Source organism: Neomonachus schauinslandi, chromosome 1 (assembly GCF_002201575.2).
Source record: "Neomonachus schauinslandi chromosome 1, ASM220157v2, whole genome shotgun sequence".
Taxonomy (NCBI): domain Eukaryota; kingdom Metazoa; phylum Chordata; class Mammalia; order Carnivora; family Phocidae; genus Neomonachus; species Neomonachus schauinslandi.
The window spans coordinates 53,460,762-53,483,152 of NC_058403.1; the positions used below are offsets into that span (position 1 = coordinate 53,460,762).

Sequence of the window (22,391 nt, forward strand, 5' to 3'; positions counted from 1 at the left end):
CTCTTCTGCCTCTTAGGTTTTAGCTCTCACAGTGACTAGAGAGCCCAAGGGCTCAAGACTATTGCAATGATTCCATCCTTAGCACAATGACTCTTGCAGAAAGGTTTCTTGCTGTGAATTACCCAAGGCAATACCTGTATGGTTTATTTACGTTAAAATAAAATCCAGTTTGGAGTTGAAATTTAAAGTTTAGGGTTCTTTTTACAACTGCACCCTGAGAAAGTTAGACACTGAAAAATAGGTAAGGATGTAAAAAAGCAGTTCAGTGAATCAAAGGCTTGAAATAATTAGAAACACATGCTGTAGTACTTCCAAAGCCTTTAAAAAATATATATAATCTCTTTATCTAAATTCTTGTAATGAACCTCAAGATTTACAAAATGAGTAGGAGACATTTTGGAGGAATGAAGGGGGTGTACTTAGCCAACTATCTTTTAAAACAACAGAGCAGGAAACATTTAATTATAATTTGGAAAAAAAATCAATTTAAGTCATTAATCAAAATTTTAATTACAATATCCAGGGCATGAAAGCATGATAGAACATTTGTTCATTGCATTAAACACCTCCTATTAAATCATTATAATATACAATTGTTTAGGAATAAATACTGTATAATTGAGGAAAAGGGTCTATGTAAGGTTTAGTTGAAAACTGATTTCACACTTTCTGCTCTTCCTTATTTCTGGAGAACAGGGATAAATATTATTAATGTTTACTTGGTTTCTATTATGGTAAAAACCCTTGACTTGAAAAAAAAAAGTCATTCTCCTGATAAAGACTGATAAGACTGATCATTTTAAGAAGCCACTTTCCCTCGGTTCAATGGATGAAGCTGAGAGACTGAATATACGAATGCAGAACAATGTCCAGGCCATTATATAAAATAGAATTCTGATCTACTGGGACGCCTGGGTGGCTCAGTCCGTTAAGCGTCTGCCTTAGGCTCAGGTCACGATCCCAGGGTCCTGGGATCAAGTCCCACATCAGGCTCCTTGCTCAACAGGGAGGCTGTTTCTTCCTCCGCCTGCCACTCCCCCTGCTTGTGCGCTCTCTGACAAATAAATAAATAAAATCTTAAAAAAAAAAAATTCTGACCCACAATCTGTAGCAACTAGTCCAGGAAGTCAAACCATAACCTCTGAGTGAAATTGGCCAAAAAATGGTCAGGACTTAGTAACTGCTGGCTTCCCCAGTTTTTCTCCTCACCCACCTGCTTCCAGTGTACAACCAGCCAGACAAAGCCACATATCCTCTCCGAACCAGACACATAGGAGGCCCTGCTTCTCGTTAGCCTGCCTCCAAATCTCCAGTCATAACTGAACATTGCTGAAGGCTTCTCTTTCTCCCACTATAAATCGTTTAAATACTCCTGCCTGCCTTTAAGTCTCTGTCAAATGCAGACGATGGTGGCTAACTCCCTCGCTATAGCAAGCTCTAAATACATAGTCTTTGTTCTCATTTAGGTGATCTCCTTTATTTCCACAAAGTCAAATGTAGGCTTGTTTTTTTAATAATAAAAAGAAAACTAAAAAAGATAGATTAATTTTCTTCGAGAAACAGTATTTAGTGATTCAAAATTAATAAAAAATACAGAAAGTGAAATCTATATGAATATGCAACCACGTCTTTTATTTCCTCAGAAATTATGGAACAGAATTCTTTGGCAGCTCAGTCTCAACTACCATTATTATTCCAGCCAGCAATTGTCTACTGGTTCACTTAAAAGTTTTAAAAAATTACTATTATGGAATTAAAGATATTTCAATCATGAAGGAAAATATTATCTTTCAATAAATGTCACCAAGTACTTCCACCCTCAATAACCACTTGTTTCTCTAAAATGACTCACTGGCGGGTTTCATTTCTTGCTATTGGTCTGTATTCTCAGATCTTAGGGTCCTTATGCTTGCCCATATTCTAACCATCAATTGTTGCATGACTCTGTCCGGCTGGCCATTTTTCCACCAAGATCTTAGACCTCCTGGTTTGACCCAACCTGCTGAGCTTGGCTAAGCCATCTCTGCTATGTACCACTCAGCTAAAGTTATGGCTTGTAAGTTTTAAGGATGTGTGGAACTGCTCATGATGTACTACTATATTTTTAAAAACAGAGGTGTAATCTCAACTGTATACACATAAAAGCACACAGAAATAGTAGTCAACATATATTAAGTGATTCTTCTGGCACCATTCTAAGTGCTTAAGATAAGTCAATTCATTTAATCCCTTTAATAACTCTTTGAGGTAGGTTTTATAATGAACTCCATTGTACAGATGAGGAAACTGAGACAGAGTGGTTGAAACTTGCACACAGGGTCCAACAGCTAGCAAGTATTACAGCCAGGATTTGTACTCAAGCAACCTGGATTCAGAATTTGTGCTTTTAACCAGTATGGGATATTGTCACTAATGGAATAGGTAAGAACCTGGGTTGTAGGTTCAAGTATCTGTCACTTGCTAGGCAAAAGCAAGTTACTTCACTGTGTTTCAGTCTCCACCCCTGCAATAAAAAGTATCTGTATCTAACAGGGCAGTGGAAATGATGAAGTGAATTAATAATATGTGAAGTGTGTTAAGAACTGCACTTGGCACATAGTAAACACTTAGTGAATGTCAGTTATTATTACCACATCATATATACCTTTACTAGGGAAAAAAAACTGGAAAGATTTACCAAAGTGAATACTTTGAGCCTGATTCCTTATGTGAGTCTGATTCTATTCCCATGTAAGACTATAATGCTGACGTTTTAAAATATTCCCTTAAATGATGGAAGTATTAGTACAGAAATTTTGTAAACTCTTCCTGAAAACTGATATAGGCACTGAATATAAGAGGGCCATGATAGAACATAATAATATTATAATAACAATACTGTAATTTAACAATAATTAACATTTATTTATTAGGCATTAATTATGTCTCAGACACTGTTGTTGGTGCTTTACAACAACTGTGTAAGTAATATAATTAGTCCCATTTTACAGATTCGGAGAAGGAGGGACAGAGAGGTTTAGTAGCTTGCGCTGGATCACACATCTAATAAATGGTAGAAATGTGAATTCTGGGTACCAAGGGAAGATGTGTGAGATAGGCTCTACCTTCCCTTGATCTTTGTGGCTACCACAGTTCCACTAGGTTTCTGAAACTCTGGCCCAATAAATCAGGAATTGATAGTGAAACTAAATGTGGGATCACTAGCTTCTAATTCATAGCATACTGCCCATCCCTCTTCCCCTTGAATTGCTTCCATATTATTTTTATAATTAAAAAACAGAAGTGCATTTTAAAAAAGACTCAGAGAGGGGCGCCTGGGTGGCTCAGTCGGTTAAGCATCTGCCTTCGTTTGGCTCAGGTCATGATCCCAGAGTCCTGGGATCTAGCCCTGAGTCAGGCTCCCTGCTCAGCGGGGGAGCCTGCTTTCCCTCTCCCTCTCCCTGCTGCTCCCCCTGCTTGTGCATGCGCGCTCTCTTTCTGTCAAATAAATAAATAAAATCTTAAAAAAAAAAAACTCAGATTAGGATAATTCTTGACCAGTTACAGATTTAAGTCTAGTCTGATTATAATCACAGATGTTTGCTCTTAGTTCTAAATTTCACCAGAGTACTGATGTAACACTTGTAGGCACCAACTGCTGGTCTAACAAAAAACAATAAAAAAGACATAAAAACACACAAGAAGAAAGGGAAAGAGATGTAAAGAGAAAAAAAGGAGGGAAAGAACAAAAAGTGCAAGATATACAGTCACAGTGCACTAGTAATACTCAAAGATGATTTTATTAGGTGGCAGTGGTATCTACTCTAATTTAGCTGTCCTCAGACTGCCCTTCTAAGGAACTGACTCCAGAGCTTTACTCACTTGGTCATAACTGAGGCATTAACTAGAATGGCATGACCCAGGATTTGGCTGAATTTATTGACTTTCTTGGCAGAACTTCTGACTGTGTGTTTAGACACATTATTCCAAGTTAGGGCAGATCTGAGTTGGTCGCTGGGTATATCACACTCTAGAAGTAATGACCAGGAGCATTCTCTATAACCAACCCTAAAAAAGGAACTACTAATATGGTCCACTCAAGGTAACATATGATAGAAGTCCTTCACATTCAGTTGTGGAACATATTATTTGTATTTTTGGCAACATACGTATTTTCCCAATGATAATTTGTTTAAGCTAATATTAAAATTTGTTTGCATTCTTTGAAAACTGTCAACAGTAACAAGTGGTGCCAGAAAAAAGGATAAGCTAGCCCAGCAATAAAAACCTAATTACAACATTAGGGAGAATATAAAATAAAATATTAGTATATGAGAGGATCTCATCAAAGCATACATACTATAATACGCAAAAAGAACAGAAAAGGAGATTTACTTTTTTTTTTTTTTTGCAATTACCTGCCAGGAAGCATACAAGGAATAAACTGAATTTGTGAGAAAAAGCAAAACAAACATTTGATCCAGTGCTAAATAAATATGGGACTTATTTACTACTAACACAAGGTCATTTTCAAGAACTTTATAATGAGTTTAAATAATGGAGGCCCTTTATTACTTATTTCCCACATCTCTATGCTACTTAAAAATTAATCTAACAGTGATCAGTAAAGCACATTGATCTGAAAAAAACTCATTTTCCCTCAAACACAATGTTGAATTCTCTAAATGGTCCTAAACAGCCTGTGTTGAATGAAAGATAATTGTTTTGGCCAAACCAAATTTGGTTTTGGTAGAGTCAGGAGTTGAGAAAGAATGCGATCTACCACGATGCAGGAGTCAACCTCTTCTGATGGAGGATAGTGAGCCTCTGAGAAACCTCATTCATGACCAGATTATTTTTATTTCTGAGGCATGAAAAACATCTCTTTATTCATTAGCCCCTTATTTTCTCAAATCAATGTATAATTTTATTTTTCTTAAGTAAAGCTGAATAAAGAATTGACCCAAAACCTGTATTTCCCACTTGATACCTCTGAAATACTTAAGAGTTTGTGAAATACTAGACACAAAGGCCAAATGATCTAGAGAAGAATTCTTAAAAAGCACTCAAATATTACTTTAGGTCAGTATATTTTACCACAAAAATCTAAATTCAAAATGCTATTCATATAAAGAAAAAAAACCTTCAAAACTTTATCTGACATTTCAGAGGTTGCTTGTAAAATTTGACTGTATAATTAATTTGGCACAGTATATCCTCATAAAATCAAGGCTGGTAATACATGGCACGAGACTAAGAGGCCAACTTTCACCTACTTAATTCTTCCCCAAATCAGGAGATCATCGACTCTCTAATAACCCAGGATTCTGATTACTGTAATATTGGTTTGTAGTAGAATTTGACCTGTACTTAGTTTTGTAAAACTGTATGTGTTAGAAGTTACATTTATACTCTTTCTTTATTCAGTTACTCCTATTACATAGAGATCAACGACCATGCTTTAAAAAGACACTCTTGTGTGATCCTATTAGGCTCTAAATGAGATGTTGGATTTCAAGAGTTTACTTAGCTTGAAAGTAAATAAATTAAACTTGCTTCCTTGTGGGACTAAGATGTACCTGAGAGTTCCTCACTACATGGTTATTTTAACATGTTATTCTAACTAGAATCACAATAACAGTGATTTTTAATTTTATCAGATTTCTTCTTATAAAATTAAAGAATTAGAAATTACATTTTTACCAAAAAAATCACATTTTTGCAAATTATGGCTTCCAGCAGAGATCAAATCAGTGAAGAAATCTGTATTAACACGTATTTACATATAAGAGATACGCAAACAAAGAATTCACCCCTAATGTAGTCAAATAATGGCTATCCATAATGTTTGGGTAAATACATGGCAAACAGGCTATAGGATTTGCCCACTTACCTTTACAGCTGCTCAGTCTAGTAAGACCTTTGCTGCCCTTATCCTATTCTAGGACTGCCCGAGGAGTCTAGGCTGCTTCTTACCCTCTCTAGGACACAGCTTTACAAGCTCAAATCCAGACATTCCGAGAATGAATTCATTTCCTAGGCACTCAGAAAACAGCAAATCTTTGGGGGTAGATACAGAACCATAGTTTCAGAGTAACAAGCTTCCTTAGAACCTTGTTCCATAATGCTGGTGCTTTTCTCCAACCTCCAAGGATAAAAACCCCTTTAGTTTCTTTACCTAGATGTCTCTCTAGTCCCTTCTGTAGACATTATTATAGTATTAATGAGAATGGTATTGTCTAGTCACCTATTAGTTTGTTCTGAAGTTCTCGTAAATTGTAGGTAAAAAGGAAACAGAAACTTGATTAAATGGGTCAGTTCATCTGGGCCCAATCCCCAAATCTTAATGCAAATGCTTTGATTATTTGCTTACTACTTGACTTTTAATCATATATACTGAATAGATTATGTAAGGCAACTTCAAGGATGTCTTCTGTTCTGCCATCCAGCAGGGTTCCAAAACCATTTTCTAACTATAATCAGTTGGTATATAGTCATGAAATTCTAATTTTGTTCACTATTCACTTAAACAAAATACGATTTCTAAGAAAATACATCAAAATGTATTGAGAAAATGCCCCTCAATCCCAAGGAAACATGACAAGTGTTCCAAACGACTTTAAAGATCTATTGCTTTCTGTTTCCTTCTTTAATATTACACTCTTGATTCATTCAACAACAATCTGCTAAATCTCTGCTAAGACAGAACACTGGAAGCTGAATCCTACCACCTTAAATCATTCATGTAATTGGGAGTACCCCTGACCCTGAAATTGCTTTATGAAGCTCTATTTGAACAGAATGTATTCTGTCCTTTATACCTTATTGTCAGTCCTAATCGTGACTTTCAGTTGTGGTAGTACACGTTCTACTTCGAGACTCCATTCTGCAGCATCTGTTGTGGATTCCAAAATATCTTCTTGTTTGGCAGACTCGTTCATATCCTAAGAAAGGAAAGATATCACAAGATTGAGAGTTTATAAAAAGAAACAGTAAAATTTTGAGGCATTTTAGCAGGACTGCACAATTTATATCAAGCAGGGTAGTGTCAAAATTACAGTGGCAGAAGTTCCTCTCTGTCCTCCTAGCCATGTTGCAAGAAAACAAAGCACAAACCTGGTAGAATGGCAAAATTAGCATTTTTAAAAAGAAGCAAATATATGATTCAACCGTTTTGACAAAAAACAATGCTTTTGAGATATCAGAGTGAACTCAATGGGAATACTATCAAATGAACAAGCCATTTAGTTATGTTAATTGGTAACAGTAAAGGAGTACAAACATTCACACATTTGGTAAGAAAATATTGTCTCAGTTTGAATTTTCTATGCTGAAATACAAACCCCAAATCTGAAAGACAAAAAAGATAAGATCCCAGAAGCCAAGGGGTCACTACTTAGAAATTTTTTGTTCATAATTAAAGTGATATTTTGGTTAGGTCTAACTATAACATAGCTTTAAAATGTGATTTAATACAGACCTCTTTGAACTCAAAAAGGGTGGGGGCCACATTTCTGCATTTGGTTTCTGCTGTTGAGTAATAAAATCAATCCATGCCTGTTTTTCAATTACAAAGGGAAAACCTTTTTTTGTGTGTGTTTTTTTGTTTTTTCATTTTCTCAGTCTTTCACATTTCAGCATTAAGTATATATGGATCTGAAACTGTAAAGAATATACAAGTTGATGATTTAAAGATAAAGCCTAACACATTAATTTTGGTAGCAATTTTTCCTTAAAGCTTCCTTGATAAATTGAAAGAAAATGTAGAAACATAAAAATTTATTAATATAGAAAAAATGAAACCTGAGAGATACAAACAGCCAAATACGTATGTACATGGATTCCAGTTTGAACAAGCAATCTGTAAAAAGATGTTTTTGAGACAATCAGGGAAATTTGAATGTGGAAGAGTATTAGATGATGTACGGAATTACTACTAATGTTATAGGTATTATAATGGCATGATGGTTATGTTTAAAAACAAGGCCTTATAAATTAGAGACAAATACTGAAATATTTACAGGTAAATGGACGTGATGTCTGAAATTTAAGATGCTACAAGGCAAAGGAAAAAGAGGGGGCCTCTAGAGGAAACACGGTTGACAAACTATTAACTGCTGAAGCTGGGTAATGTTACCTAAGAGTTCATTATCTTGTTCTTTCCACTTCTGTTTATGTTTGAAATTTCCCATAATACAAAACTTAAAAATAAAAGATTATATAAAAAGCTCATGGTGAAATTTCATTCTCAGTGTGAATTTATGTCACTAAAAGACATTTCTATACAAAGGCTTATTAGACTAGTCTTTACAATCCAGTCTAACGCTAAGTATAAGAATAACCTTATATCAGGATTTGTATTTTGGTGGGAGATTGAGGTCTTTAAGGGCTTTAAACTCCCGACTGAGTCTCTAGAACACTGCTGGCATTAGAAAGCCTCTCTCTCCCACCTCCTAGCTCATATTAGCAAGTCCTGAACAGACTCAGAGCCCTAAAAGGAGCATATGTTGCTTTTTGTTCAGAAATTCAGGGGGCTGTCTACGGCCATACCACCCTGAACGCACCCGATCTCATCTGATCTCGGAAGCTAAGCAGGGTCGGGCCTGGTTAGTACTTGGATGGGAGAAATTCAGGGGGCTATATACTTCTACCACACAATTAGAGGATGGATAACTAATACATGCTTTCCCATTTTACAATATATGGTCTGAATTTATTCAGGTACGTTCTACTTAAAAAACCAGAAGTATAAAAAAAATAAGCATTAATATAAGTAAAATGTGGAAATTCTAAGTGAAAAATGCTCAAGATTCTGCTTCAAACATTAAGGTGCTCACTTTAATATAGAAACATTGTATTATTTTGAGTACTAACAGAATGCTACATGCATCTATATAAAGTGAATCAGGGTAGCACAAGAGCACCATAGGAGCGGGGGAGGGCAGTATTCACAAAGTAGACACCTGTGAAGTTTTATGAGACAAATGTGACAGCAGGAGAAGCGAGACAGTCTCCCAGTTGAAACCTAAAGCCACAGGGAACGTTTTCTGTTCTGCCACTGAGACAAAGGGGCATGTCCTCTCAGCAGCAATTCTGTATGATTCTTAATAGAACGTAGATGTTCTGGTCCCTGATTTACAAATAAGTTTTGCTTATGGAACCACCATTTGGGTGAACTGAAGTTGGGTACTGCTGATTAAATACCGAAGCCAATTCTCAACTCCATCCCCTCATTCCCATTCCTTCTTTTTCCCTTCCCTACAGGAGGGGGGAGTCCAGAATCACCAAACAAGGCTGGAGAGGGTACTCATCCATAGTCCCACTTTCTTCAGGCCTCAACTCATAGGATTGTTCAAGTTGTACATAACATACTCAAAGATTTTCCTCAAGGAAGGGCACATTTTTCTAATTTTCCCAAAGGCAAATGGGTTAGTAGTGGCCCTATCTGAATCAGGCTCAGAATCTAAGAGTTACTAAGGTACATGGAGATCAAACACTGAATTAAGACATCCCAGTTTCATTTATATTGGCCCTTTAGTAAGTAAGAACTCTTCTTAAGTTCTTATTTGGTTCCCTTAACCAATGATTTGCAAATTCCTACTCCCAATGTCCTAAAGTGATTTAATATAGCAGCTCAAATGTCTTCACTCACTCCTAGGCCACAGTTAATATATTGGGGGGAAATGGCCTCGTTACTAAATGAGGAAGGGCAAAAAGAGAACATTAGGCTTGGTAGAGCAGCATTAACTTATTCAAACTATACAGTCTCTTTCTGTTTCCATGTTTGCACTTTTATTTCCTAACTTCGTTCCTCAGTCAAAATTTCCTAACGCCTAATAAGTGGATACATTAACTGAGTGAGCCCTACATATGAAGTAGAAATCACTTTAAAACTGTATCATGTCTTGGTTATAATAACTTGAGAAAACCTTTCCTTTCCAATTGTACCTCCATTTAATAAATGGTATTTTATGTGGAGATATTAGTAAAAGAGAAATAAACTGCTGTTTCCATTTAATCAAAATTTTATATCAGCATGACAAAATCCCAGTCCCTCTCTGAAACAGCATTAACTAAGATAAAGCATAGCTCCTGGGAAATTGAGTTTTCTAGCTAATGCTGCTGAAGAAACAATTAGAAGCTCAATAAGACACAAGCTATCCAGAAGTCTCATTTATAATTAATTAATTTACCAGTAAGCCATTTGTAAAGCTTCTACAACATGCAAGGTAAGAATCCAGGCACTGTGTTTGGTATGGGAAGATAAAAGCATTTAATCCCTGCCTGCAAAGAGTATATAGCCTATTAGGGAGAGTCTCAGGCTAGTTTATGGAGGTAATAAATGGACCAAAGGAAAAAAAAATTATGAAAACTGACTCTAAGACTGCCAAAGGAAGAAGTGAAGATAGTCTAAACCATCCTATAACATAAACCTAGGCTCAAATAGTGGGGCATACCACCAAAGTCCATTCAAGGAAGTAATCTCCCCTTTTCCAGGTAATACTAATGGGATGGTTAAGCATCTGAAGAAATACTATATTCTGTATATCTGTTTATATATATATAATAAACACATAAAATTGGATGTGTGTGTGTATATAAATGTACATAGGTGTGTATATATATATAAAATTGGATGTGGCCAGTCTTATGGTTACAGAGGTAGAATAAGGGAAGGCCTCATATATCAACAAGGGAGGGTAAATAAAGCCCTTTGCAGCCTCTGAGCTGTTGGGTAGCCTACAGAGTGCTGCGAAGCTGTTCTGTCACACTAGGTTAAACGCAGTACAAAATTTGATACACCTTCAAAATATCTTCACCTCTTAATTAACACTGGGGACTCCAGGTAGGCCATGACTACCAGCAGGGGAAGTAATGGATCTGATATTAACAGAGGGAGACTGGCCCATTAACAAGTATATTTTTTAAAATTTAAATTCAATTAATTAACATATAGTGTATTATTAGTTTCAGAGGTAGAGTTCAGTGATTCATCAGTCTTATATAACACCCAGTGCTCATTACATCACATGCCCTCCTTAATGTCCATCACCCAGTTACCCCCTTCCTCACCTCCCCTCCAGCAACCTGCAGTTTGTTTCCTATGATTAAGAGTCTCTTATGGTTTATCTCCCTCTCTGATTTCATCTTGTCTTATTTTTCCCTCCCTTCCCTATGATCCTCTGTTTTGTTTCTTAAATTCCACAAATGAGTGAAATCATGTAACTGAATGGATAAAGAAGATGTGGTATATATATATATATATATATATATATATAATGGGGTATTACTCAGCCATCAAAAAATGAAATCTTGCCATTTGCAATGATGTGGATGGAACTAAAGGGTATTATGCTAAGCGAAATAAGTCAATCAAATAAAAAGACAATTACCATTAACAAGTATTAATACAGAAAACCATCACAAGTGATACAGTAGAAGCACTGGTCACATTTTTGGTATACCTGATGAAATACTATCTTAAGCAAAGAATTAAAAAAAAAATCTCTTTGGAGTGAAACTATTTCTAGTATGTAGTACATACTCATTATTGGAAAACTCCATAAGGGAAAGGGGACTAAACATTACTGGACAAAGCAATGTTGACTATGACTTCCTGATACCAGCAACAGTTACCTATTCATTTCAGTTCTGCTATAATAACAAAAATCTAGTTATTATATTGGGATCTTTTTGATCCCAAGGGTCCAAATCAGGTTGGGCATTTAGCTCTGGTTAAGACATTCCACTGGGAATGAAGAAGAAAGCTAGAAGTAGGGTGAAGTAGAGTTTCTAAAATTTGACTAATCATGGATACCCTACAGTACTTCCCTTACTGCGGGAGAAATACCTTGCCTGGTAAAGGGAACATATATGGCTGCATGGGCAGACCCAAGAGTGAAGCTCAAGGCTCAGGCATCCATGAGAAGATGTTTCCTCAGGAATGGGACCCTGCATCAGAAGTTACAGAGAGATCTTAAATTCAGATAGGAGCCTGGCCAAGAAAACATAGATCATGAGGGCCTGGGCAGAAACTGGATTCACAGACTTTCTGGTGAAAATGGGAGAAAAAGGGAGGACCAGCAGATCCTAACAATGAATTAATGAAGCAAGAGCAAGTAGAGGCTCTTGAATCTTCAATTAACAAGCCCAAATCCCTATCTAAGAATGAGATACCACTGTCAGACTGGATCCTGGAAACTGGTAAATGCTGACACTTACTAACCATAATTTAATCTTTTTATGATGTCTCTTATTATACTAATTCTGTAATACAATGATGCTCTCAGGACTGAGAAACCTGGATATGACTGATCCTGCATTAAATGTTCCCAGATAGCTATAATTTTGCGTTCTTATGTCTGCTTTTAAAGTTTTCCTGTAGCCTTTCTTGGTATCAAATGCCAATGGTCACCTCTGGTTGTCTGCTTGATTGCCTGTAGCACCTCTTCCTCCTCCTAAACTTCTATGGGCTTAGAAACCTAGTATCCAAGTTTGTTAGAATTTAGGCAAAGTGAGAATACAGGGGAAATATGTGAGAGCTGGTGAGAGTGGTGGTGGTGATGATAACGTTGGGACTCTTCACAGATTTTTTTTTTTTTTTTAAGATTTTGTTTATTTGAGAGAGAGCATGCACACATGTGAGCGGGGGGAGGGGCAGAGGAATAGGAAGAGGGACAAACAGACTCCACACTGAGTGTGGAGCCCTACACTGGGGCTCCATCTCACCACCCTGAGATCAAGACCTCTCCCTAAACCAAGAGGTTGATGCTCAACAGACTGAGCCACCCAGATGCCCCTTCATAGACATTTTTTTAATGGAAATGGTTATACTTATTTTGGTTGTTCAGAGGCCTTTTTGGAATCTTCCTAATTTGACACTTAGATCCATATAGGAAATAGGATAGGTGGCCAACAAGCTAAGTACTAACTATATATGGCATTACTATTATTTTTTAAAGATTTATTTGGGAGAGCGAGCAAGCGTTGGGGGGGGAAGGCAGAGGGAGAGGTAGGGAGAGAATTTCAAGCAGATTCTGCACTGAGCGAGGAGGCCAACTTGGGATTCAATCCCAGGACCCTGAGATCAGGACCTGAGCCAAAATCAAGAGTCAGACCAACTGAGCCACCGAGGTGCCCCTGGCATTACTATGTATTAAACAGGGTTTTTCCTAAGGGTATCTAATGTCCCTCTTTCTTTATCACTGATCAATAAAAAGCTAGAGGGATAAATAAGGTATTTCAAGAAAGAGGTATTCAAGAAAGAAAGAATAAGGTATTCAAGAAAAGTGTTCCCTTGAAATCCAGTGATTTTAACAAATCACACTGAAGGCACAGAGTTAAAACCTTTCATGTCCCTACAAGTCAATTCTTCTTCATGATTAAAGAAGCATAAATCATGAGTCTGATTCACTATTTTCTTTTCAAATTAGGTTTTAAATGATTTAACACTATATTACTATGAACAAAAATGTTTAATACCATACAAAAAGTATTTTCAGATTTGTTCTGAATAGCTAAATTAAACCCTGGCTATAATCCATCAAAAGAAATAGATAGATGGTAACCTCTGTCTTTAAATATATGAAGTTCATAAAAGTTTTCAATTCAATTTTAAGACTATCAGAAGAAATTTTATTCTGTTATAATGTGGACTAAGATTTGAATAAATTATGTTCACAAATAAAAAAAGTTAAAAAGCTCCCTAAACACAAAATCAATTTAATTTTCTAATAGAAATCTGAAATTATTTTTGAATGAGAATTCAACTTCTAGTAATTATTCCTGTTTAATATCTCAAACACCTGTCTTTGCTACTATTTCAGCTATTTTAATGTACAGAGTGCTAAGGTAAAATCATCCCTGATTTTTAATTTTCTCAAGATAAAAACCAAAAGAAAGCCCCCCAAGAAGTATGTATGGAAAAACTACCATAGACACTATAGTTGGTGTTATAGAGTATACAAAAGTAAGTTTAATTCCTTATGGAATGAATATCTATAAGGCATCTTTTCTCTGAGATGGCAACCTATGGATATACCAGTGCCCAAATACATTTGAAGAGCTCAATTCATATACCTACTGTGAGGGACATGAAAATCCAATTAACTGTCAAGATTACATAGTCCCAAGACTCAAGGAAAAGGCAACTAAATTGTCTTGAGAACTGCCATGGTGTGGTGTAAAATGTCAAGAGGGTGGGTCTGGAATCCCATCTCTGTTCAAATCCTACCTCTATCACTTATTAGCCATTGGCCAAGTTACATAACCTCTCTAAATCTCAGGGTTCCCGTCTGTAAAATGGGGATAATGGTACCCCCACCTCATTGGAAGGGTTGTGGTGAGGATTAAATTATATGATGTATTTTAAAAGGCTTGCACAGCACCTGGCACACAGTAAGCCCCAATGTATTTTAGCAGTTACTAATACTATTATTATATGCCAAGCATGGTACTAGATGTTTTCACCTATGTTAAATGCCCATAATAGCACCATGAATCAAGGGAGACTTATTCCCATTTTGCAAATGAGAAAAGTGAGGTATAGAGCAGTTAGCTAATTTTCCGTACGTCTCATCATTAGTAGAGTTTAGGGCCCAGGCAATGTTACTCTAGAACACAAGCTCTTAGATACCTTACCAAATGCCTATCAATCCTTGTTATATAGGTTACAACTATGTTCCCCCAGTTTATCACTTGTCTTTTTAACTTCATGGTGTTCCCCATTCCAACCTTTTGTATATAGGCTTTAATTTTTATGCATTCAGATTTATCAGTGCTTTTCTTTTGCGGTTTTTAGTTTTCTTGCCAGGCTTTATCATGCCAATTTCAACCCGTGCGTATAACGCTTGTCACTCATGTTTTTGTTTTTGTACCTCATCATTTTCTAATTTGTTGATCCATGTGGGGTTTATTTGGGTGTACAATATGAGGGAATAGCCTATCTTTTTTTGCCAGATGGACAGCCTATTATTCCATCACCCTTTCCCAGTCCAGTTTTCCCCACTTATTTGTACTGCTTCCTACATTATTAATACCACTATATCTTTGGATGATTTTATGAACTCTGCACTACTTCATCAATCTATTTCTGTGTATAATTTTTTTTCAGACTTATGAAAAAATTACACAAATAGTACAAAGAATTCCCATATGCCCTCATCTACATTCACCAAACATTGGTATCTTACATAACCTCAGGGCAATTATGCATAAAGTGATATAGTGTTTATAGTATAGTGCTGAGATTTGGGGATATTTTCAAATTTTTCTTTATACTTTTTTGTGCCTTTGTTTAAAAAAAACAAGGAATATATTTCACTTTAAAAAAGAATAAAGTATTTTCAATAAAAGCAGGTAAAAATAATAAGTTTGATTAACTTCCAGAAACTAGCTGGTATGGGTGTAAATGCTTTAGGAATTTGAATGAGAGAGAGAAGTGTGTTTTAATGGAGATGATGAGATCTAAGTTTAACCTTATAAGGATGTATGGAATGCAAATAGGCAGAAAAGAGACAAGCCAAGTGTTTATAGTCAGGAAAGCACCATAAGCCAAGATACTGAAATAGAAATGCACATGGCTTGTGAAGATCTTATCAAGAGCAACTAGGGGCTTAGAAAGGCAAATACCGGGGAGCAAAAAAAGAGTTAAATACTTTTTGAAAGACCTCAGAAGCTAAGCTGAGGAATACAAATTTTGTCCTCTAAGCTAGAAAGGAAGTCAAGAAGAGTTACAAGCAAGGTAAAATGACTTTATTTATCCAAGAAATCTTTCTTTAGCACCTACTATATGCGAGGTACTATTCAATACCAGGGACAGTTAATAAAATGTTAAAAATCCCTATGAAAGAACATTCTAATTACGTTTTATGAAGATTTATGGGTTATAGATTTGTGGGTCATAGAATTCAATGGGGCTGGGGTAATTGGGAAGGTGTCACTAAAAAGGCAGAATTTGAGTTGAACTTTGAAGGCTTAAAAGTCAGGTAGAGAGATGATGGGAAGACATTTTAGATAGGAGGCAAAGATGAGAACAGATACGCTCATAAGGTGTTTGAAAACCTGTGAGAGGATCCATTTATCTAGAATAAAGTTATTCCAGCAGAAGAAAATAAGGTTGGCTATATGGACAACTTGTCAAATTGTTAAGAGTCTGGAAATTCAGACCAAAATATTATTGTTTTATAATCTATATAAACTGACCTGTAAACAGTGAAAAGCCATCAAAAGTTACGGAACTCAGAATGACCTTTTAAAAGTCGTTTGGTAAGTAAGATAAAAGAGTAGTGAAAAATATTGTGCAAAAGGTGAGGGTGGAATTGAAAGAGGAGGATCAAAGACCACTCAGGCCATTATTGTTACATAATCCAGACAGGAGATGAAGCGGACATGACCTTGAAAGATAGCTGAAGGGATACATATGAGAGATATTTCAAAAGCAGCATCTGCAGGTCTTTGTGACCAACTAGATGTCCTGGATTAAAATGAATCATTAGACAAATATTCAAAGCACTAACACTGCTAGAGGTGGATGGGTAGGGTTGGGTGGATTTAAAGAATATAGGTTTCTATAAGACTGAGAAAAGCACACATTCTGGGTACCCATCTAATATATGGAATTACATAATAAATATCTGCTATTGGCATGGATTCAGGAAATATAATCTATCCATTTATATGACAGCTCTCAAATGAATCCTGAAAAAGATCATATTACTTTTCATCAAATTCCCCTTAGTCATTTCTGTAGGGGAGACCTTAGGTGATAGCAGATTTAGTCTAGTGGGCCTTCAGTAAGAATCCATATGACATATTATGAAAATAAAGACATGATATCACCAAGACTTCCTAATTTATATAAAAATGCAAGCTTCTTGATAACTTATATCCTATGTAAGCTTCTTACTCAAAAATACTCATGGCATATATATATATATGTGTGTGTGTGTGTATATATATATATAGAGAGAGAGAGAGAGAGAGAGAGATTGGGGCTTTTTCTACTCTCCTACAGCACATAAGAATGTTGGTAACATTCTAATCCCAATCCCTTAGTTCCAAACTCTAGGAAAGGTGAAAAATTATACAAAATAAGAAATGCATCAAGCTATGTGCTGTCCACAAGTTAGGTTATATTAATATCAGAACAACCCTGTGAAGAATTGTGTCACCATTGTACAGAATAAGCAGAGTCACAGTTAATTTACTAAGGCTAAGTGTCTAGTGATGTGCAGTCCCAATATGATTCAAGGATTATTTTCCACCATGGTGTCGACGTCGAAGGTATGGACTCAGATCTGGAAAGGACCTTGAGAAGTCCTTGCTTCCTACTTCTTTTTAGGCTCACAATAAAACCAGGACGGAAATAAGGATCTTTCCTATTCCAAGCGTGGATTCAAAAGCTACACTAAAGATCAAGCAAAACTCTCTTTTACACCCAGCAAGAACTGCCATTTGAGCTTCTTCTGAGCAATGCAGAGTACATCTTTTTTTCTCTAACCTACATTTTCTATTCACCTCCAGATGTAAAACTGATGGGGTGGTACAGGTTAGTTACCAGAGAAATAAAAGCATTTACTCAATCATAATGTGTTCCATCACGCTCAGACATGTGGTGCTTTAATTGTTTCTCCTGTGAAATACCAACCGCAGACTTCTCAGTCACAACACAGGAGTACAAACAAATGTTTTAGGAAAGGAGAGGAAAACCATTTTCCTCAAGCAGGAATCAGAACCAGTGATAACCGAGGGGGCAAGCTATATTGCAGTACAGAACAGTACTTCCCCCCCCATATTACTCAGAAATGACGTTTTGTCAAGAAGTGAAATGTAAATCAAATGTAAAATGATGAAAATTTAAAGTATTTAAGATATCAGCCAAAGTAGATCCATCTTCTTCCCTTTTTTGATTATAATCTTGCAGAATTGCCACAATGACACTCTAAAACTGAGATGACATTTTTTTTCTAAGCCCAGATTTTTGCTTCCTTACAGCTTTTGCTTTTTAAGCTAAAAATTCTCTCATTTTTGGTACAATGAATTTTTTGCTAAGTAATTAAAAACCAATTGTGTTTAAACCTTTTGAGATAGTTGGTTTTATGCTGTCTAACTCAGAATTTGGTTTCTAAAACCTCAAATTTAGCATCTCAAGGAAGAATGGTATCTATGGCATGTTTGAAAAAAATGTTTTGAAACGAAGTGATGGACATTTAAAAATAGAACTCAGAGCGCACAGCTTCCCTCCCATCTTTTCTTCACTGTGGGGGGGGAGAAGGACACATCTGCGTTACGCTGCCACAACACTGCTATGATTCTGAGCTTCCAAATGGAGGGGAGCTACAAAGACCACTTGTAGTTACGGTGTAGCTGCCACAACCATGCAGGCAGTTTCCAGTTAACATACTTGAGGTAGAACCAGAAATGGCCTGAACAACTGCCAAACACCTCACCACCAGCGCCTTCCTCCCCTGCTCCCACCCCTCACATCTCTGACATTCTACTGTACCCCTACCCATCAGGGGCTCTGCCCAACTGTGAGAGCTTTAATACAGCACCAGTGTCTTCCCCCATGACCACTCTCAAGGAGCCTTTGGCTAAATTTTGGATTTCAAGAATATTCAGGAATCAGAGGGACAGAGAGAATGTGGAAGTTTGTGGGCTAGCCTTGAAGACTAATATTTATCCACTTTTTTCTCTTCTAAGAAAAGCTCTATCAAAATTCAAATAGCTAACCTACAAATAAAATTTTGGAAGATAAAGTAATCCCTTACTAACTGCAAAAGTTGTTTTCTTTGAAAATATTATATTTGGCAAAACCGTAATTGCAGTAAGAGATAAATAAAAGAGCATTAAAATGTACTTTTTAAACCTCAGAGTAAATAAATATTCTGAAAAACAACTGCTTCCAATATAAACCAATTTCATCCCTGTAAGCATTCAACATTGATTGGAGAAACCATATTCTTAGAATGTCATTGTCAATGTTCATGAAACACTATTGCTATGTCATGATCCGAGTAGGCAGACACTTCAAAGTTTAGTCAGTGGGCACCTGGTAGCTCTTTACAAATTCTTCAAATTAGCAGTTACAGGATTCAAATATGTTGTGGTAGTCAGGAAGATCGACCACCAGGTCTCCTTCCAAGGAAAGATGTGCTGCCTCGCTGCAGGCCATGTGGCCAGCAGACAGCTTCCTGCTGCTGGCTACCTCAGGCTGTCTTACCTGCAGAAGCCACCTGGCAGTATGTCCCCTCCAGGGCAGCCTGCCTCCAGTGACTGAGCCAAGCAGGCAACACTTGCTTCAGCAGGTTGCCCAAAGCTTTGTCAGGCCTGAATCACAGGTACACTTCTCCCTCAGCCCAATTTCTTCCCCCTTCCTTTCAAAATGAACATCCTGCACCCCAAACTCTGGTCTCACTGTCCAATTCCAGAGAACGTAATCTGCAGCATGTCTTTTCCATGTACATTCTCTCTCACTCCATTTACCACAAATCTCAAGAAAATTCTGTGTACACTCATCTTCTTGCATTATTATGATACTTAAGAGCAAGCACACTTTTTAAGGATCTAGACATCAATTTATTTAATGAAAGAAAGGAATATATTAGATTCCTCCCGGCATCATCCTACTTGGTACATAGAAGAGGTCATAATTATTGTTGAACAATTCTTTTCTCTATGAAGATTAAACTATACCTTGCCTATATAGCATTCATTTAAGCATGTATTCATTCAATATTATTCCATACTGAGCACTTTCTACACACCAGGCACAAATGAAAAAGTACTGAAGAAAGTTCCCACTCTAGAGGAGAGTGCATTCTAGTGACTGAGATAGACAACAGATAGAAATTGAGATAGACAATAGACAGAAATTAATACATTGCCAGGGTCTGTAAAGAAAAATAAAGCAAGGTGAGAGAGTAGAGAATGACTGGAGAAGCATCTGTTGTTTCAAAACCGCAGCTAGAGAGGGACTGCTGTAATCCATAAACGGCTGGGGTGGCACAGTCACATCTACATTTTGTATATCAATTTCCTAGATAGTACATAACATTTTTGTTCTAGTGAAAAACTCATTGCGTGCAATTGCGAAAACAATATTTCCTCTGCATTGTGAGTCCACCTGCTGCATGAAACATAAAATCTTCGATCTATGTTACTAACCTATATAGCAGTTCTGTCTTAGGGAAAGAGCAGTCTAAGCCATCATAAGCTAGAGTCAGATACAGCTGTCTCAGGCAGATGGCTTTAGTGGGCAACATCATAAGCCTGCCAGATTTTTTAAAATATGAAAGGGTTTTCTCCCTCATTAGTACTTCATGGCTGACCATCTACAAACACCTGGTGTTCAGACTTTTTCCTCTTGTGAAAATGCAACCATATATAGTCTTAGCTCAAAGGGGTTTATGTTATATAATCTTTGTCCAAAGGATCTAATACCTAGAAAATTTATAAAGGCACAGGTAGGGCAAAACTTACATAGTTCAATTAAGGTGAAAAATTGAAATCAGAACCTACAGGAACTTAAGAGTAGTGGTATAGGCAAATTAAATTACTTTAAGTCCTTCCCAATTCTCAAACTACATTGTCCAGAGGGAATCTCAGGTGGCCTTTAGAGGTCTCTATTTATACTATCAATGGAAGAATAAATAACACAAATGACAGTTTTGTTCTGAGAATAACTGCATATTCATCTCTTTTGTTTTCTTCCCTTATACTTTAGAACTTTGCTGTCATTTTCAACACATATAGGAACACTGAGCACCACAGTATCCTTGCTTAACATAGGAATCAAACCATACCTACCCTGCTGAAGTTTAAAGCAAACTTAGTTCAAATTCAGCTACTGTAGTTTTATTAAGTTTTTTAAGAGTATATTGTCCCAAGGTTATAAATTTCAGTTTTTGTATCTGTAAAAGGGAGATAATAACATCTACCCAAATACTTTACAAGGTCAGTAAAGGATGTGTTTTAAAGTACAATTGACCCTTGAGCAATGTGGGAGTTAGGGGTGTGGACCCCCAATAACCGAAAACCTGGATATAACTTTTGACTCCCCCAAAATTTAACTTCTTTATTTTTTTAAATTAAAAAAAATTTTTTTTGAGAGAGAGTGTGCATGTGCGAGTTGGGGGTGGGCAGAGGAAGGAGAGAGAGAATCTCAAGAAGACTTCCCACTGAGCACAGAGCCCAACATAGGGCTCGCTCTCATGACCCCGAGATTATGACCTGAGCCAAAATCAAGAGTCAGATGCTCTCAACTGACTGATCCACCCAGGTGCCCTTCAAACACTTAACTTCTAATAGCCTACCATTGACTGGAAGGCTTTCTGATTAATTAATACATATTTTGTATGCTATATGTATTATATATTGTATTCTTACAATAAAGACAAAAGAAAATGTTACTGAAAAAAATCATAAGGAAAATACATTTCCAGTATTGTATTTATCGGAAAAAAATCCATGTGTAAGTGCACCTGTGCAGTTCAAACCCATGTTGTTCAAGGGTCAGCTGTACTTTGAAAACTACAGAGTGATCTGCAAATGTACTGTTACAACTGGAGTTTATCTGTTTGGATTTAAAATGATATACTGTATCAGATTATATTATATTCTCAAAATTCAATTGAGCAATAAAAATACATTTATTTATTGGGCATCTTCTGTGTTACACTATGGAGACTATAAAAAATGATAGTTATCTCCTATAATCAAGGAGTTTATACAAATCAGGTTTGAGAAGGCGAATGTGGGAAGATGTGGTTTTGGTTTCTGCCAACACTTATTGAGCACTTTCTATGTGCCAGACATCATTATAAATGCTTTATATGTAGTAACTCTTTTAATCTTTAAAAACCCTATGAAAAAGTAATATTTTTATCCTCATTTTACAGATGAGGAAGATATGGCACAAGAATTTTTGGAAACCTGCCCAAGGTCAGACATCTAGTAAGTATTAAATGTATTAAAGTCAACTCACACATTCAGGCAAGTTAGCTACAATGTTACTCGTTATGTTTTATTGCACCTCAAGTTGGGCAGAAAACAAGAAATGTATCATTAACAGTAACAAATAACGCTGACTAACATTACTAAGGCAGTAAATGACAAATGAAGAGATCATCCTGGGATAGAATGGCCGCCGAAGTCTTCATGATATGCGCCCAAAGCTATATCCAAACTTGTTTGTAGACTTTAGACAAGAAAAATAAAGGGCAAATGAGAATATTATATTCTATATATACCTTTTTGAGCAAGCAATAGGTATCCCTTTATTGAAATATACATACAGGAAAATACAAAAATCCCTTATGTACTTTTGAAATATCTCATTGAGTGGGTTCTCGTTTATAGACTAGATTTCCTAATTAAAACAGAGCAAACATTAACTTAAAGCAATGTCTAAC

The 22,391-nt window shown here is 36.4% G+C and overlaps 1 protein-coding gene and 1 pseudogene across 1 annotated transcript in view; one reads left to right on the forward strand and one right to left on the reverse strand.

The window, feature by feature from the left end:
* IFT57 (intraflagellar transport 57) overlaps window positions 1–22,391 on the reverse strand; it is a 52,591-nt gene that overhangs the window by 18,202 nt on the left and 11,998 nt on the right. The window contains exon 6 of the mRNA XM_021692445.1: window positions 6,801–6,923. Within this exon, the coding sequence (XP_021548120.1) occupies window positions 6,801–6,923 (123 nt within the window). The remainder of the gene's footprint in view (window positions 1–6,800; window positions 6,924–22,391) is intronic.
* Window positions 8,516–8,625, forward strand: LOC123326969 (annotated as a pseudogene).